The 16,012-nt window shown below is 53.5% G+C and overlaps 1 protein-coding gene across 2 annotated transcripts in view; it reads right to left on the reverse strand.

Moving 5' to 3' along the window:
• Positions 1–16,012, reverse strand: part of ARHGAP39 (Rho GTPase activating protein 39) — a 91,391-nt gene that overhangs the window by 41,260 nt on the left and 34,119 nt on the right. For both annotated transcript variants that reach the window (XM_035012218.1, XM_035012217.1), the window contains exon 2: positions 11,970–12,135. In XM_035012218.1, coding sequence (XP_034868109.1) covers positions 11,970–12,049 — 80 coding nt within the window. In that variant the 5' untranslated portion in view covers positions 12,050–12,135. The remainder of the gene's footprint in view (positions 1–11,969; positions 12,136–16,012) is intronic.

Raw genomic sequence — 16,012 nt, forward strand, 5'->3', positions numbered from 1 at the left:
GGATCTGAGGGTGGGTATCTTTAAACAATTCTGGAAAATTTTCAATTTCCATCTTTTCAACACCCTCCCAAGCCCCCTGCCTCCTCCTGGAATGCTACACAGGGACCGTCACACACGTCATGGAGCATGTGTGTACCCGTTCTGTCTTGCCTGCCACACACCAGATCACTTTTTCAGTTTCTCTCTCCATTTTGTTAATTCTCTCTTCAGCTGTGTTGAGCCTGTTGGTTCTTTTCCAGATTCCCACTGTCATTCTTCAGGGTCTCCTATTCTCTGTTCACATGTGCAAGCTTCTCACAGTTTTGTTTTGTTTTTTTTAAGATTTTACTTTATTTTTTTAAACATTTCATACTTTATTTATTTATTTATTTACGATTTTATTTATTTAACAGAGAGAGACACAGAGAGAGAGGGAACACAAGCAGGGGGAGTGGGAGAGGGAGAAGCAAGGCTTCCTGCTGAGCAGAGAGCCCGATGCGGGGCTCGATCCCAGGACCCCGGGATCATGACCTGAGCCGAAGGCAGATGCTTTCTTTTAAATTTTATTTATTTATTTATTTGTTTTTAAGATTTTATTTATTTATTTGCGAGAGAGAGAATGAGAGACAGAGAGCACGAGAGGGAGGAGGGTCAGAGGGAGAAGCAGACTCCCTGCAGAGCAGGGAGCCCGATGCGGGACTCGATCCCGGGACTCCAGGATCATGACCTGAGCCAAAGGCAGTCGCTTAACCGACTGAGCCACCCAGGCGCCCCTGAAGGCAGATGTTTAATGACTGAGCCACCCAGGCGCCCCACAATTCATACTTTTTTTTTTTTAAGATTTTATTTATTTGTCAGAGACAGAGAGAGCATAAGCAGGGGGAGTGGCAGGCAGAGGGAGAAGGAGGCTCCCCGCTGAGCAGGGAGCCTGATGTGGGGCTCCATCCCAGGACCCTGGGAACATGACCTGAGCCAAAGGCAAATGCTTAACCAACTGAGCCACCCAGGCGCCCCAAGATTTTTTTTTAAGTAATCTCTACACCCAACGTAAGGCTTGAACTCACAACCCCGAGATCAGAAGTCTCACGCTCCACCGATGGAGCCAGCCAGGCACCCCGTCTCATGGTTCTTTAAACATAGATAATTCCAATGTTGGCATATTTTAGGGGCCTCTCTCTGCCGGGTCTCACTCCTGATGCCCTGTTTCCTTATGTGTTTATCCTCTAGGTCCAACTCGCTTGAGGTCCCTCTCTGGTACTGCAATAGGACTGCTAAGTGTTACTGGAAGAAACCCAACAATGGGGAGGGTGGCACCACGGTGCGAAGCTCTACAGGGTCCACCCCGGCCCTCACCATACTGTCCATGGGACATGGCAAAATGCTCAGAATGCTTCCAGGCCTCACCTCACCCTCTTGCCTCTTCTCCACGGATGTCCCACAAACGGCCTCACAGAGAACCCTGAGGGTGGAGCTCCCCCTTACGTGCAGCTTCCCCTTGCGACCCTCCATGAGCATACGATTCGCCCCTCACCCAATCCCACTCCGTCTGCCACACTCCCACCCTTTCACACCGCAGGAGACTGGCCAGTGCCCCAGCCACAGGCCTGCAGAACCCAAAGCCCCCTCAGGGGATCACTGCTTCTGTGGCTGTCACTGCCTGAGCCTCAGCCCCCGACCATGACATCCTGAGCACCTGGCCCAGGGAGAAGCTGCACATCGTGTGGCAACGGAGTACACTCCCTCTGCAAGCCACACCCTTCCCACCTCCCTCCACCTGCAGTCAAACTGGGCTGCTCTTGGGGGAGGCCACGGGGACTTCGTGGCTCCACCACCCACCATGCGCCAGTCATCCTGTGGAAGGAAGAACAGGGTGTTCTGGGGACAAGATAGCATGAGGGAACAAGGCAGAAGTGTGAGGACAGGAAGCAGGCCTGTCAGCAGTGTGTCTGGGGTGCAGCCATCCCTGGGGCCTCTTAGGTCCCATGCAGCTTCTGATCACGAGCCACCGTGCAAGGCCAGTGCCTGCAGAAGGTGGGGTAGGAGTCCCCTCTTCATCTCCAGGGCTGCCCCTCCCAGGACCATCCTCCACAACCATCGCCTCGCTGCTCACATGGAAATCTGCTTTCCAACTGCCCCACGGCACCAAGTGGAACCACACGAGCCCTGCTCCCCACCCAGATGCAAATGCACAGGGCGACCCTCTTCCCTGCCGTGAGGTATGTCTTGACCTAGCATGGAGCCCCTCACCTCTGCCCCCACTGCCTTCACCTACTTGGATCACCCGGCTGGCTGCCAGCTGGCCAGTCCCCTCCCTGAGGATGGAGCAAGTCCTAAACCTGTGAATTGGGTCATTCTACCCGTGAAACCCATGCCAGCCTGAGTCGTCCCAGGAACGGCATGCACTCTCAGCAAACTCAGAGCCTCCACTCTCAGCTTCCTGATCTGGCCAGGCTCTCCTCACAGGCCAGCCAGCCGCTCGCACCTCCACCCACAGAGCCCCTTACATGGGGACCTCTTCTCTCCCTCCTGGCAAATACTGGGATGCCAGCGGACGGCACCCCATACTCAGGCAATCACTGATGCACATGGGCCACAGAATAGGAAAGGGACCTGTGGAAACTTCGAAGACAGGCTGGATGACCACAGGCTCTCTCTGCCCGAGGCAGAGAGGGAAGTGAAGGACAGAGAGGGGGACCCCCAAAAAGGTGCCTGGAGGCAGAAGCCTGGAGGCCAGGGCAGCTGTGGGTCTTGCTCAAGTGAAGAGAGAAGGCCCAAGCACGGCTCTGGACAGGGCTGATATGATCTCACTCAAGCTGATCTACAGGTTACAAGGATGGAGACTTCTGGAAGGCCAGGCAGGAGTCTGCCCCAAGGTCAAGTGGGTGTTCCCTGGGGGCTGACACAGCAAGACAAGAGGGAAGGGGGACCTGAGAAGTCAGGAGAGGAGCAGGCCCAGAGGGGACAGGGCGCAGACCCCCAGGTGGGTGGGATGCTGCTGGAGGTGGGAATGGAAGGTCGGCCGTGTGCTCAGGGCTGGCGCTCTCTGCACGGATAAAGCGTGGCATCCTCGCACCCACAGGAAGCTGCCCCACAGTGGGGCATCTGCGAGGCCGAGTGTAGTCTCCGCATCCCACCTCCTCACACAGCTGTGCTGGATTTGACCAGAACGAAAGTCCAGACACTCCCAAAGGAAGGACTGTTCTGGCATAGAAGCTGAGAAAGCACTGAACTGAACATTCTAAGCCCTAAAGAAGCACTTTCAAGCGAATTTAATAGCTCTAATTCTTTCTAAACAGAGAATAGCATCTGTTCCCTTTTTGGCGCACTCCTGTGGGTGTGTGGGTAGAATCCCCGCTTTTTCAGAAGAATGTTCTGGTCACCCCTGGGGTGCAGCATTGAGCCAAGACCCTTGGGGAACCAAGGGACAGAGAATGCACAGAGGACGTGGGTCCCTGCACAGAGCAAGGAGGAGACACAGCGGAGCTGGGCTGGGCCTGTGGTCATCTCCCCCATCCAGACCCTCTCCAGGCAGGTTGGGGAGAGGGCACTTGGTGTGGACTGGAGAAAATGCACCTCATCCCTGGGGTTAGTGCTGCCTATACCCAGCACTCGGACAGAGGGCCTGCACAGTGCAAGGACGCTCTGCCACCAGGCATGTGATGAGAAACCGTTCCAACTGCCCCTGTGGGGTTCTGCTGCCAGGAGGGGCTGGAACGCTGCAGGTGACAGACTGGCAGCAGTATTTGAGGTGAATTAGTGAAAAGGAGCTGCTCGGTGGCAGACGCAGAAGAGCATGAGATCGGGACTAAGATGACTGTGCAGACACCTAAGGGCGGCAGGCTGGCCCGAGGCCCCCTCGGAGTGCTGGGTGTGGCCTGAACCAAAGTCAACATGAAGGGCCCTTCCAGCCTTCCCCAGTTCTTGGAGAGGTTCACCTGCAGACAATGATGTGTTCAAAGAAGTATTTCCTGAAAGAACCTAATGAGTGTCAAATATGTGCCAGGCAATTTACCAGGTGAAAGGGACATAAGAGTGACCAGGCACATCTCTGCCCTCCAGATTCTTATAACAAGGGTACCAGACCCATTCACTGGGGAGAGGGGAGTCTTTCCAGCAAACGGGGCTGGGACAACTGCATGACCACATGCGAAAGAAGGAAGCTCGATCCTTACCTCACACCACATACAAGAGTTAACTCAGTATGGATCAAAGGCCTAAATGTAAGAGCTAAAGCTATAAAACTGAGAAGAAAACATAGGGGTATATCTTCATGACCCTGGATTTGGCCATGGATTCTTAGATCTGACCCTAAAAACATGAGCAACAAAAGAAAAACAGATAAACTGGACTTGATAAAAATTGGAAACTTCTGGGACATCTGGGTGGCTCAGTTGGTTAAGCGTCTGCCTTCGGCTCAGGTCATGATCTCGAGGTCCTGGGATCGAGCCCCACGTCAGGTTCCCTGGTCAGTGGGGAGTCAGCTTCTCCCCCACTCTGCCTCTGTGCGCTCTCTCTCTCAAATAAGTAACCTAAAATCTTAAAAAGAAATTAAAAACTTCTGGGCTACAAACGATACCATCAAGAAAGTGAAAAGACAACCACAGAATAGGAGAATACATTTGCGAATCAAGGATCTGATCAAGAACTTGTATCTAGAATATATAAAGAACTCTTACAAGATAAATACCCAATTAAAAAATGGGCAAAAAATCTGAATAGGCATTTCTCCAAAGAAGATAAACAAAGAGCCAACACGCACATAAAAAGGTGCTCAACATCATCAGTCGTCAGGGAAATGCAAATCAAACCACGAAGAGACTCCACTCCACACCAACTAGGATGGCTATGAGCCTGGGGGGCTCAGTCGTTAAGCATCTGCCTTCGGCTCAGGTCATGATCCCAGGGTCCTGGGATCGAGCCCCGCATCGGGCACCCTGCTCGGCAGGAAGCCTGCTTCTCCCTCTCCCACTCCCCCTGCTTGTGTTCCCTCTCTCGCTGTGTCTCTCTCTGTCAAAATAAATAAATAAAATCTTAAAAAAAAATTAAGATTAGGGGCTCCTGGGTGGCTCAGTCGTTAAGCGTCTGCCTTCGGCTCAGGTCATGATCCCAGGTCCTGGGATCGAGCCCCACATCGGGTTCCCTGCTCCGCGGGAAGCCTGCTTCTCCCTCTCTCACTCTCCCTGCTTGTGTTCCCTCTCTTGCTGTGTCTCTCTGTCAAATAAATAAATAAGATCTTAAAAAAAAAAAAACATAGCAAGTATTGGAGAGGATGTGGAGAAACTGCAGCCTTTATACTCTGCTGGTGGGAATCCACTCTAGGAAAGAGTCTGTCAGCTCTTCAGAAATTCCCAGCGTTTCTCTGACCCAAGAGAAACAGAGACATGTCTACACAGAAACCTGTGCACAATGTTCACAGAAGCACGAATCACAACAGACAAAGAGTGGAAACAGCCCAAACGTCTGTCACCCGACGAACGGATAAACAACATGCATGTGGTATGTGTATACAATGGAATAAGCCCCGAAACGTGCTACAGCGTGGATGAACCTTGAAAACATTACCTGAGGAAAGGAAGCCAATCATAAAAGACCACCTGTTGTGTGATCTCATTTATGTCAGGTGTCAGGAATAGAAAAATCCAGAGAGAGAGATGGTAGATTAGTGGTTGCCAGGCTGGGACAGGGGGTGGGGGCGGCTGCTGATGACACAGGGCTCCTTTTGGGCAGGGGGGACAATGTTCCAGATGCACAGTGCTGACAGCCGCGCAACCTTGCGAATACACGAAGAACACTGACTACACACTGTTTAAGGGTAAATTTTACGTGAACTGTATCTCATTTAGAAAAAGGACTGCCACTTCCGGGGAGCCCAGCAGGTCCGCGTCGGGGCTGCAAAGTGGGATGCTCCCCAGGGAAGGCAGAGGGGAGACAGGGTGGGGTGTGGAGGAGCAGAGACTTCCTGCAGGGTGGCTGGTGTTGAGGACAGAGCACGTCCTCCAGAGCCGGTGCCACCTGGAGAAGCTCACAGGCCGGAATGGCCCTGGGCTCCCATGCGAGTTGGCCATGGCCTGAGCAGGGAGCAGGGCTCTGCCAGTGCCCAGCCCCTGGTCGTCCCCACTGGCTCCTTGCACGCCTGGGTCCCTGGGGCCCCCTCCAGGCCTCTGGCCCTCCCAGCATCAGCGCCCACCCCAGGGACTGCCCCTGCCCTATGCGGCCGTCCTGCTGCGAAGCCTGCAGTGGCGGGGACCTCACGCCTCTCCCACCCTTCTACATTGTTGGCATCTAGTAGAGACCTCACCTGTCCTGTCCTCAGACTTCACATCAACGCTCTGTCCTAAACTCCCAGCACCCCATCATCTGACTGGCCGCTGTGTTTCCTTCTGTGCAGCTGCTGTCTAGTCACTCTCCTGCTTCCTACAGACAGCTGGTGTGGCCACGAAGACTCCAAGTCCCAGACCCCGGCAGGCACCAAACCCACTCTCACTGCTAAATGAATGCATCAATGCAGGCAGCAGCCTGAGAGCAAAACCATGGGATGGGCTGCAGAGACCCCAGAGCCCCCCAGAAAGAAACGGCTGGGCCTGCTGTGCCCTCCTGTCCTCTCACTGCCCCGAGGGCCACAGGGTGCTGAGCCGTCCCCTGCCCGTAAACCCTGCCTGAAGGGCAAACCCCTTTGCTCTCCCTGACCAGGGGCCCTGACCAATGCTGTGCCCCAGCTCTTGAACTGCGGCCGGGGCTCGGTCATCCCTCAAGGAGGGAGCGGGGTGCACGTGTGGAACCCGGGTGGGGCCACGAGCACCACCTGGGAAGGTGAAGGCGGCAAGCACGCCGGCCTGCCCACATCCAGGTGCCGCTGTGCACGCAGCGGGCATTTCAGGCTCAGGAAGCCTCACACCTACTCAGGCACACCGGAGGGCACAGCTCCACAACCCACGGGCCTCATCGCTCAGCTGGCAGCGTCCTAGGCGCTGGGCAGACACCACTGGACCCACCATGATGTCCGATCCCACTTCCGGGCCGGCAGGTTCGGCCTGAGTCGGCTCGGCCGCCTGCTTACCGCGGGCACAGGGAGAGGCGCGCGTGCCCTCCCTCACATGGTCTTCCCCTCTGGCCTCGGTCCAAGGGATACCAGGTAAACTGCCTCGTCAAGGCCCAGAGGGCCAGGACACCTGCAGGTGTGCATTCCCGAGCCTGCCCACGGCATCGGCCCCAGCAGCTCCTCTCTGACCGTGCCGGAGCCACCAGAAGGTGAAGCGCCGGGCGGACACAGCGCCGTGGGGAGACTGGTGTGTGAGCCTGGGGTGCTCAGCATCCCCACGGCAGCCAGTCTTTCCCTCAGAGCGACAGCAGAGCCCGACGCCTCTCACGCCTCGGTGCGCGGTCACACCCCCGAAGGGAACCGAGAAGCGACTGGACGGAGGAGACTCAACCACGACACCACTTGCCACACCTGGCAGGACCAGCACTCTGAGCACCGAGGACATTGGGAGCATTAGGGCCTTGGGAAGGGACGGGAGAAAACAGGGACAAGAGACACGGAGGAAGGACGGCCGCAAGAACACGGTCCTGGGAACACGTCTAGCAGGGCACTCGATCTTCACAGGCATTTCCCCCAAATCAGCGTGTGGTCTTGATACACTGCCAGTCAGCATCCCAACAGGACACGTCTTCTGGGTGGGGGACAGACTGACTATCATTTATACAGAGCCACGGCATTCTGAAAAGGGCGGGAGGGGGCGCACGAAGGCCTGCCAGGAAGCCAAGCAGGCGGTACGCTCCAGTGTGCACACAGACACATGGACGGAAGAAAAGAAAGCCCCTCACAGATCTCCCCCTTGGGGGAAAGGTGGCATTCACAGCCCAGGTCAACTGTCTCTACAGAAAACCGTCCAGTGAGAACCCACCGATTCAAACCTTAAAACACCTAAAAGAGCTTCAGGACCTCAGTCAGGAAAGGGTTTATTAAATCAGACAGAAAAGACATGAAAGCAGAGAAAAGCAGTGAGACAGACCATGTTGGAATTTAAAATGTTTGTTCATCAAAAACCAACCAAACAGGGCACCTGGGCGGCTGAGTCGGTGAAGCGTCTGCCTTCGGCTCAGTGGGGGGCCTGCTTCTCCCTCTCCCTCTGCCGCTGCCCCTGCTCATGCTCGCTCGCTCTCCCTAGTAAGTAAGTAACATCTTAAAAAGAAAGACAAATGATTCACAGAAAAAACGATGAGAGATTATTCCCAGAGGAAGAAAAGTGAGGAGACAAGAACACACAGACCCCCAGGCTCCCTGGGTGTCAGTACAGAAGCTGAAGCTGCACACCAGCCACCAGCCAACACGAAAACTCTGGGGGAGCAGGCCCACGGGGCAGGGGCCTACGGGGCGGGGGCACACGGGGCGGGGGCACATGGGGCGGGGGCCCACGGGGCCGGGCTCACGGGGCGGGGGCCCACGGGGCCGGGGCTCACGGGGCGGGGGCCCACGGGGCGGGGGCCCACGGGGCCGGGGCACACGGGGCCGGGCTCACGGGGCGGGGGCCTACGGGGCCGGGGCACACGGGGCTGGGGCTCACGGGGCCGGGGCACACGGGGCAGGGGCCTACGGGGTGGGGGCTCAGGGGGCGGGGGCACACGGGCTGGGCTCACGGGGCAGGAGCACATGGGGCGGGGGCCTACGGGGCCGGGCTCACGGGGCCGGGGCTCACGGGGCCGGGGCACACGGGGCGGGGGCACACGGGCCGGGGCTCACGGGGCCGGGCTCACGGGGCGGGGGCCCACGGTGCTGGGGCAGAGAGGGCCTGGCATCTACCCTGCCAGAGATCAGCCCAACAGCTGCCATGGGCCTCCAGGGCCCTGTGTGTAAGAAGACAACCTGGGCCCCGGTGGCATGGGCGCTGTGGGAGGCTGAGCTGGCTGCCATGTGTTCTGCCAGGTGCTGACTGTGCCCTGGGAGGTACGCAAACCGCAGGAAGTCAGCTGTGAGGAGAGCGGGCCAGAAAGCAGCAGACCCACGCAGCCTCAGTTAAGTCAGAATGTGGCCAGGCCAGGACATGCAGGACGTGTGCAGAGGTCAACGGGGCCAACTGAAGGGCAGAAGCAGACCCAGCGCCTTATGAAACCAGGACACACACTGCAGAGTAGGGTAAAGGTGCTAGACCACTGGATGGCATCTGGAGAGCGAAAAAGGCACATCCACACTGTACGTAAGAAGGAGCTCCATAAGCACAAGAGCCAAACCGAACCAGCACAGCGAGGAAACTTTGTCTTTCCCCACAACCACAGTGAACGGGAAGATCTTCTGATGGCGACTAAAACTCCAGATGCACTAAAAGAAAAGATCAATAAAGTGTAAAGTAAAAAATAGTTTGTTTTTTTGGACACATTTAGTGAAAATATTAAATATTTGCAATATAAATTACAGATAAGAGGCTCATATGCTTCATATACAAATTTGAGCAAAAAACGAAACAAAAGTACTATAAAAAAATGGGAAAAAGAGATGTCCCACGAGTCCTGGCATCAGACATAAAACCCAAGCTGTACTGAGAGCCGTGTCCCCCACCCCAAGCGCTGTCCCAGGGAGGCTGTGGGCGGCTGGGCACAGCAAACGGGGCTCCGTGGAGGGCATGTGGCAGCCAATACCTACGACCCTGTGGCCCCTCGCCTGAATTTACCTGAAGACACACCTCCAACAACACAAAATCACAAAGCACAGGCTTTCTGCTGTAGCGTCCCTCGTAACTGTACAATACTGGAAACTACCAACACGTCCAACACGAGACTGGCCGAATACCATGGCATCCATGCTGTCAAGGGGGTGGTCTCTGAGGGGACCCTCACAAACCAACACAGGAGGGAGGCCAGAAAAACTACCTGCAAGAGGCGTGTGGGGGCACAGAGGTCTGAATGTACCTGATGCAACTGTGCGTTTTGGAAGCATGTTAATGGTCGACATGTTTAAAAACAAATGAAGTGAGTAAGGAAAGGGAGAATGAATGGAACAGATGACCCTACTGTATTTCAATGACCAGCATGACCCCAACAAAGGGGAGAAGGAGCCACACCAGGTGAGAGCGGGACTAGACTCCATACTCCTGTTCTTGAGCAGAGTGCACATGGCAGCTGGGGTCCAAGGAAATCCTGAACGTTTTTTAGCATTATATATGCATTTTTGTAACGGAATGGATGAAGCAACTCTGAAACAGTTTTTGGGTATGTTATCAGATGAGCAAACGAGTAAATGTGCCAATGCTCTTGGGAGCAGGGTCTCCCTGATCAAAAGAGGGTAAGGCTGTGGAACAGGAGAAGGAAGTGCAGGCCTGCTGGGAATGGGCTGGAGCTGGAGACACTGGTGTGAACTCAGCGTGTGTACTGGGTACAGGCGTGTGGTCACATGCACATTCGTGCACGCCTTTTCTAGCCTGCCTACAGGGCCAAGAGTCAAACAACGCCAGAGTCTCGAGCATGCCGAGCCCCCGCACAGGCCCTCCAGTGCCTGTCTTCCCCGGGGGGCGGAGGAGGTGGGGACCAGGGCTGCTTAGAGAAACAGCTGCCTCTAAGCGGGGCTGCAGCACAAGATACGCCTGGAACCAGAAGGAAGGGGCATCCAAGAGTCATGGGCACACAGGGGAAGGAACCCCTCACCGGCCCAATCTGGGACAATGCCACACCAAAGTAATTAGGAGCAGGAATTAACTACAAACCATGTAAAGCAGAAAGGAATTTATGAGTATGCACTGAGAAGGAGCAGATGCCAGCATGAGCAGGGAGAAGGGGGCTCTAGTTCCCGCGGGGTGCTGTGTGCCGACTGGTGGGTGCGGAAGGGATGCTGTAGTTGGGAAGCCGGTGCTCCCAGGGAAGACCGGACTGTGTCAGAAACAAGCAGAATGCCCAAACCAGTGAAGAGCAGGTAGGTGGACGTGCACCTGCAGAGGGGAGACTCTGAGAAGGGTAAGACACACTGTGCAGCATTCTGCTAAGAAACCCTCAAATCCAAACCAAGTTCTCCATTTAAAAAAGGGTCACTGTTGGGGTGCCTGGGTGGCTCAGTGGGTGGAGTGTCTGCCTTTGGCTCCGGTCATGATCTCAGGGTCCTGGGATCGAGCCCTGCATCGGGCTCCCTGCTCCACGGGAAGCCTCCTTCTCCCTCTGCCGCTCCCCCTGCTTGTGTTCCCTCTCTCGTTGTGTCTCTCTCTGTCAAATAAATAAAATTGTTAAAAAATAAAAAAAATAATAATAAAAAGGGCCACTATTGCCTTAAAGAGTGTCGATGTTGCAAAAGGCAGAGAGAGGACGGCTGTGGGAGGAGCGTGGAAGAGCGTGGGCTGGGTGGCGTGAGCATGTGCAGGAGGGCTGGGAGACGTGGGGACGGCTGACAGGAAGCGGCGGCCGAAGCAGGACTGTGAGGCAGACGAGACAGGAGACTTGCCCCCGCCCAGATTTACTCACAGCGACGTCTCTCCTGGGCAAGCCCCCGGAGACTCGGAGAGACAGCCCTGTGTGAAGGGAGGGGAGGTACACACAGAGGCCACGAGGGTGAATCAGGGCAAGGGGACGCAAGTGTTCAGTGCAGCGTTTCTGCTCTTGCAAGTTTCCTATAAATATGGAATTATTTCCAAGTAGAGCTAAAACTATGAAAAATAAAAATGATGAACTACGGCCACCTGCCTTGCTGCGGATTGATGCCCAGAGCAGGCATGTGGAGTTGGGTCCAGCCACGGGCCTGCAGGGTATCCAAGGCCACCTGCATGAGGAGAAGCCCCTCCTCTGTGGTGCGTCTGTGGCAGGAAGCAGGGCCACCCCTGGGGACGGGGCTTCCACAGGAGGACATCCAATTCAGAAGCAAGCACAGATCACGCCTGAAAGCTGCCAGTCCTGTTGGGTGCAGGTGGGACAACGACTCACCCCCACCCCATAGGTGATGAACAGCCGCCATTCCTCCTCTGAAAGGGAGGCAGCCAGTCCTTTGCTAACTCAGCCACACAGACGCCTCTCCTCACCTCGTGCTTGATCCTGAAATCCGGGGCTCTTGCACACCAGCGTCATGGCTCTCACATTCATAATCCCGTGTCTGGGACATTGCAGTCTTTTCCTGAGGACCCAGGTGGACAGAAGTCAGCGGCTCATCGGGACTCTCCCTCCAGTGTCAGTCAGGAAGGCACCGCCCTGTGAGAGAGCAAACACCTCTAAGCATATACATTCAGGAAACATCTTCTCCAGTACAGCCCCGTGCGTTGGTGAGAACAAGGAACACCCAGGCCCGAGCACAGTTTCTGTGCCCCCTGTGCCCGGCCCCCGAGCCCCGGCCCATGGAGAGCACCCACGCCCCTCACCGGCCAGCCCTGGGCAAGCGGCCCGCCACCTCTCACACACAGTGTCCTCGGTTCTCTGACGGGGACAGCACCACCCACCTGGCACTGCTGTGGTAACGAGCCCCAGGAGCATGGCGGGGCCCACACAAGGACATGCTCACAGATAACTGACCACACCTAGGCTCACCTGATCTGTGACAATGAGTGGACTTTTCAAACATGGTGGTGTGCTGACTGCATGTACTCATGGAAGAAGATGACCCTGACCCCTGCCTCAGCCAGCCCACAGAACTCTGCTCTAGATGAACATCTAGACGAACGTCTGAAGAGTAGGACAACTAGGCTTTTAGAAAAAATGTAGAAGAAAATGTCTGTAGTCTTACAGTAGGTTCAGGTATCTTAATCAGACATAAAAAACCTCTGACCACAAAGAAAAATAAATTGACCATAATAAAATTAAGAGCCCCTGTTTATCAAGACACCATTGAGTAAAAAGGCAAGTCCAGAATGGGAAATACCTGTTCTAAATTTTTTTTTTTTTTAAAGATTTTATTTATTTATTTGACAGAGAGAGAGATAGCGAGAGCAGGAACACAGCAGGGGGAGCGGGAGAGGGAGAAGCAGGCTTCCCGCGGAGCAGGGAGCCCGATGTGGGACTCGATCCCAGGACCCTGGGATCATGACCTGAGCCGAAGGCAGACGTTCAACGACTGAGCCACCCAGGCGCCCGGGAAATACCTGTTCTAGAGAACATGCACAATCCAGTACACATGCACACTTATCTCATCTGACAAAGGTAGCCCAGGACTATGCCCAGGACTCATACAAAATTCCTAGAAAAAGGCAGAAAATCCAGTAGAAAAATGGAGAAAAAAGACTTGAAAACACACTTTACAAAAAAACCGGTATTTACGTGGCTAATAAACACATGGAAACATGCTCAACCTCTTTAGTCATCAGGGAAATGTTACGCAATGCAGAGCATAATGGCTAATTATATTTTAGTTGCACTGACCAAAATGGCTAAAATGGGAAAGAAAACCCACCACGTGCTGGCAAGGGTATGGAGGCTCACCAGGGCTTCGGGAGATGGGTTAACCTGCTCAGGACCACAGTAGGCAGTACTCGCTAAAGCCGCACATACCCCGGCCCCCACGGAGGGCTTCCCCTGACAGCGATTCAGTCTGGCAGAGACCTGCACACAGCATGCCCAGCAGCCCTGGTCACAACAGCCCGCACGGGAAACTGCCCAACGCTCATCACGGCAGAATGGACCACCCAAGCTCATGCAGGAGTCTCTCAGCAGAGCGTGAGAGTGCGAGGCCGAACACAATCAGATGCACATGAAGTTCACGATCAGGCAGTCAGCTCTGCTGTCAGAAATCAGGAGCCTCCAGGCCAGGTACTGAGGGGAGGGGCCCAAGTGGCAGTGCCATTCAGGGTTCAGCTTGGCACCATTTATGCAAGTGGTTTATGAAAGCTCAGGAGCTTCCCACCCAGGCTCTCACGTTTTTGTTTTTTTTTTAAGACTTTATTGATTTGTCAGAGAGAGAGAGAGAGAGAGAGAGCACAAGCAGGGGGAGGGGCAGAGGCAAAGGGAGAAGCAGACTCCCCGCTGAGCAGGGAGCCCGACTTGAGGCTCCATCCCATGACCCTGGGCTCATGACCGGAGCCGAAGGCAGATGCTTAACCAACTGAGCCACCCAGGCACCCCGTTCACACTTTTCTGTACACATGTGTCTCTTCAGGAGAAAGCCTGCAGAAATGAGCAAGAGAGTCACTGGGGACACTGTCCCAGGACAGTACCAGGACAGGACCCTCCCCAGCAGAGACTGACCCACAGATCCCAACTATACTAGTCAAGGGGAAATAAAACAGATTCAAAGCCCCAGGTAGGGCACAGCTGGCCAGGGGCCCAAGGTGGGACACTGCAGGCCAATTACACGCTTTCTCCAAGGCCCAGAGAGATGGTGACACCAGAGGTCAACCTGACTGTGCTTGGCTCATGAGCTGGAGGAGATGCTCCCAGCCTTCTCCTTTCTGCCACTTGAATATCCACACAACTTTCATTTAAATGCTTAAAACTACTGGGAATGCCGTTAAGAAAAAAAAAAAGAAGAAGAAGAAAGAAACTCTAAGTCCTTGTCTCTCTGAGTGAAAACAGGGGACCTTCTTATATGGCTTCGACATTTAATACTGAGCAGTGTTAGTAAAATTTTGAAAAACTAAAAACTATCTACCATATTTTGAAAGCAACTCATATCAACCACCTCCAGGTGTGTACCCCTTTCAGTCCTTGTCCCATCCTCCAAGGCTGGTCCAGAGCAGAAGGCACAGCGGTTACCTCTGTGGCATCTGACTGGTCTTCCATGCTCCCGAGTCTACCCTTGCATCATTTCCTCCAGAAAGCCCTCTCCAATCTGGGACAGACACCATGTCTCTGACTCCAAATGCCCTGGGTCTGAAATCAGACAGTGCTATGTCCTCCCAATTTTGCTCATTTCTGAAATTGTTTTATTCTAGCTCCTTTGCATTTCCTTATCAATTTCTTCTTGTACCATCTTTGTCTGGTTTCACTATCAGGATAATACTATAACAAAATGAATCCTCTCAATTTTCTGGGAGTTTGTGTAGACTTGATGTTATCTGTTCCTCAATGTTTGGCAGGATACTACTGCAGGGCCATCTGGACACGTAGTTCTCTTTGTGGGAAGGTTTTTAATTACAATTTTAACTTGTTTGGTAGATTCAGAGCTAACGAGGTCTTCAACTCCTTCTTGAGTCACCTTCACTGGTTTTCTCTTTCAAGGAATTTGTCCATTTCATGCAAGTTGTCCGATTTATTGACACAAAGTTGTTACGCCATTCTCTTATTACCCTTTTAAGATCAGAATAATATGTAGTAATGCCACCTCTTTCATTCCTGATACTGGTAATTTATGCTCTTTTCACTCTTTCACCTTATCTGGCTGGCCAGAGTTTGTCAATTTTACTGATCTTGTTAAAAAAAAAAAAAAAGTTTGGCTTCATCAGTTTTGTCTTTTCTGCTTTAATTTCCAGTTTGATCTGAATTATTTCCTTTCTTTCAGTCTTCTGGATTTATTTTGTGCTCCTTTTTTTTAGTTTAAGGTAGGAATTGAGTGTTTTGCAACTTTTTAAAAAATTTCATTCTGAGTCAGGCATTTAGTGTTGTAAAGTCTACCTCCGAGCACAGCTTCTCTGGCATCCCGTAAATTTTGACTGTTTTCAATTTCATCCAATGCGAAAGATTTCCAATTTCCCTTTGGATTTGTCCTTTGACTCATGGATTACAAGGAAGTATATGATTTACTTTGCCAATATTTTTATTGGTTTCTAACTTAATTCCATTTTTTTAAAAGATTTTATTTATTTATTTGAGAGAGAGAATGAGACAGAGAGAGAGCACATGAGAGGGGGGAGGATCAGAGGGAGAAGTAGACTCCCAGCTGAGCAGGGAGCCCGATGCGGGACTCGATCCCGGGACTCCGGGATCATGACCTGGGCCGAAGGCAGTCGCTCAACCAACTGAGCCACCCAGGCGCCCTAACTTAATTCCATTTTTGTCAGAAAAACTTAGGACGCAGACAAATGATTTATCTTGGTAAACATTTCAAATGCATTGGAAAAGCGTGCTGTTGGGTGGAGTCCTCTATGAACGGGCTGACTGTGCCGATACTAATTTTCTGTTTACCTAGTTGCCCAATTACTAA

The sequence above is a fragment of the Mirounga leonina genome, unplaced genomic scaffold (genome assembly GCF_011800145.1).
Source record: "Mirounga leonina isolate KUSES-001 unplaced genomic scaffold, KU_Mleo_1.0 Mir_165, whole genome shotgun sequence".
NCBI lineage: Eukaryota > Metazoa > Chordata > Mammalia > Carnivora > Phocidae > Mirounga > Mirounga leonina.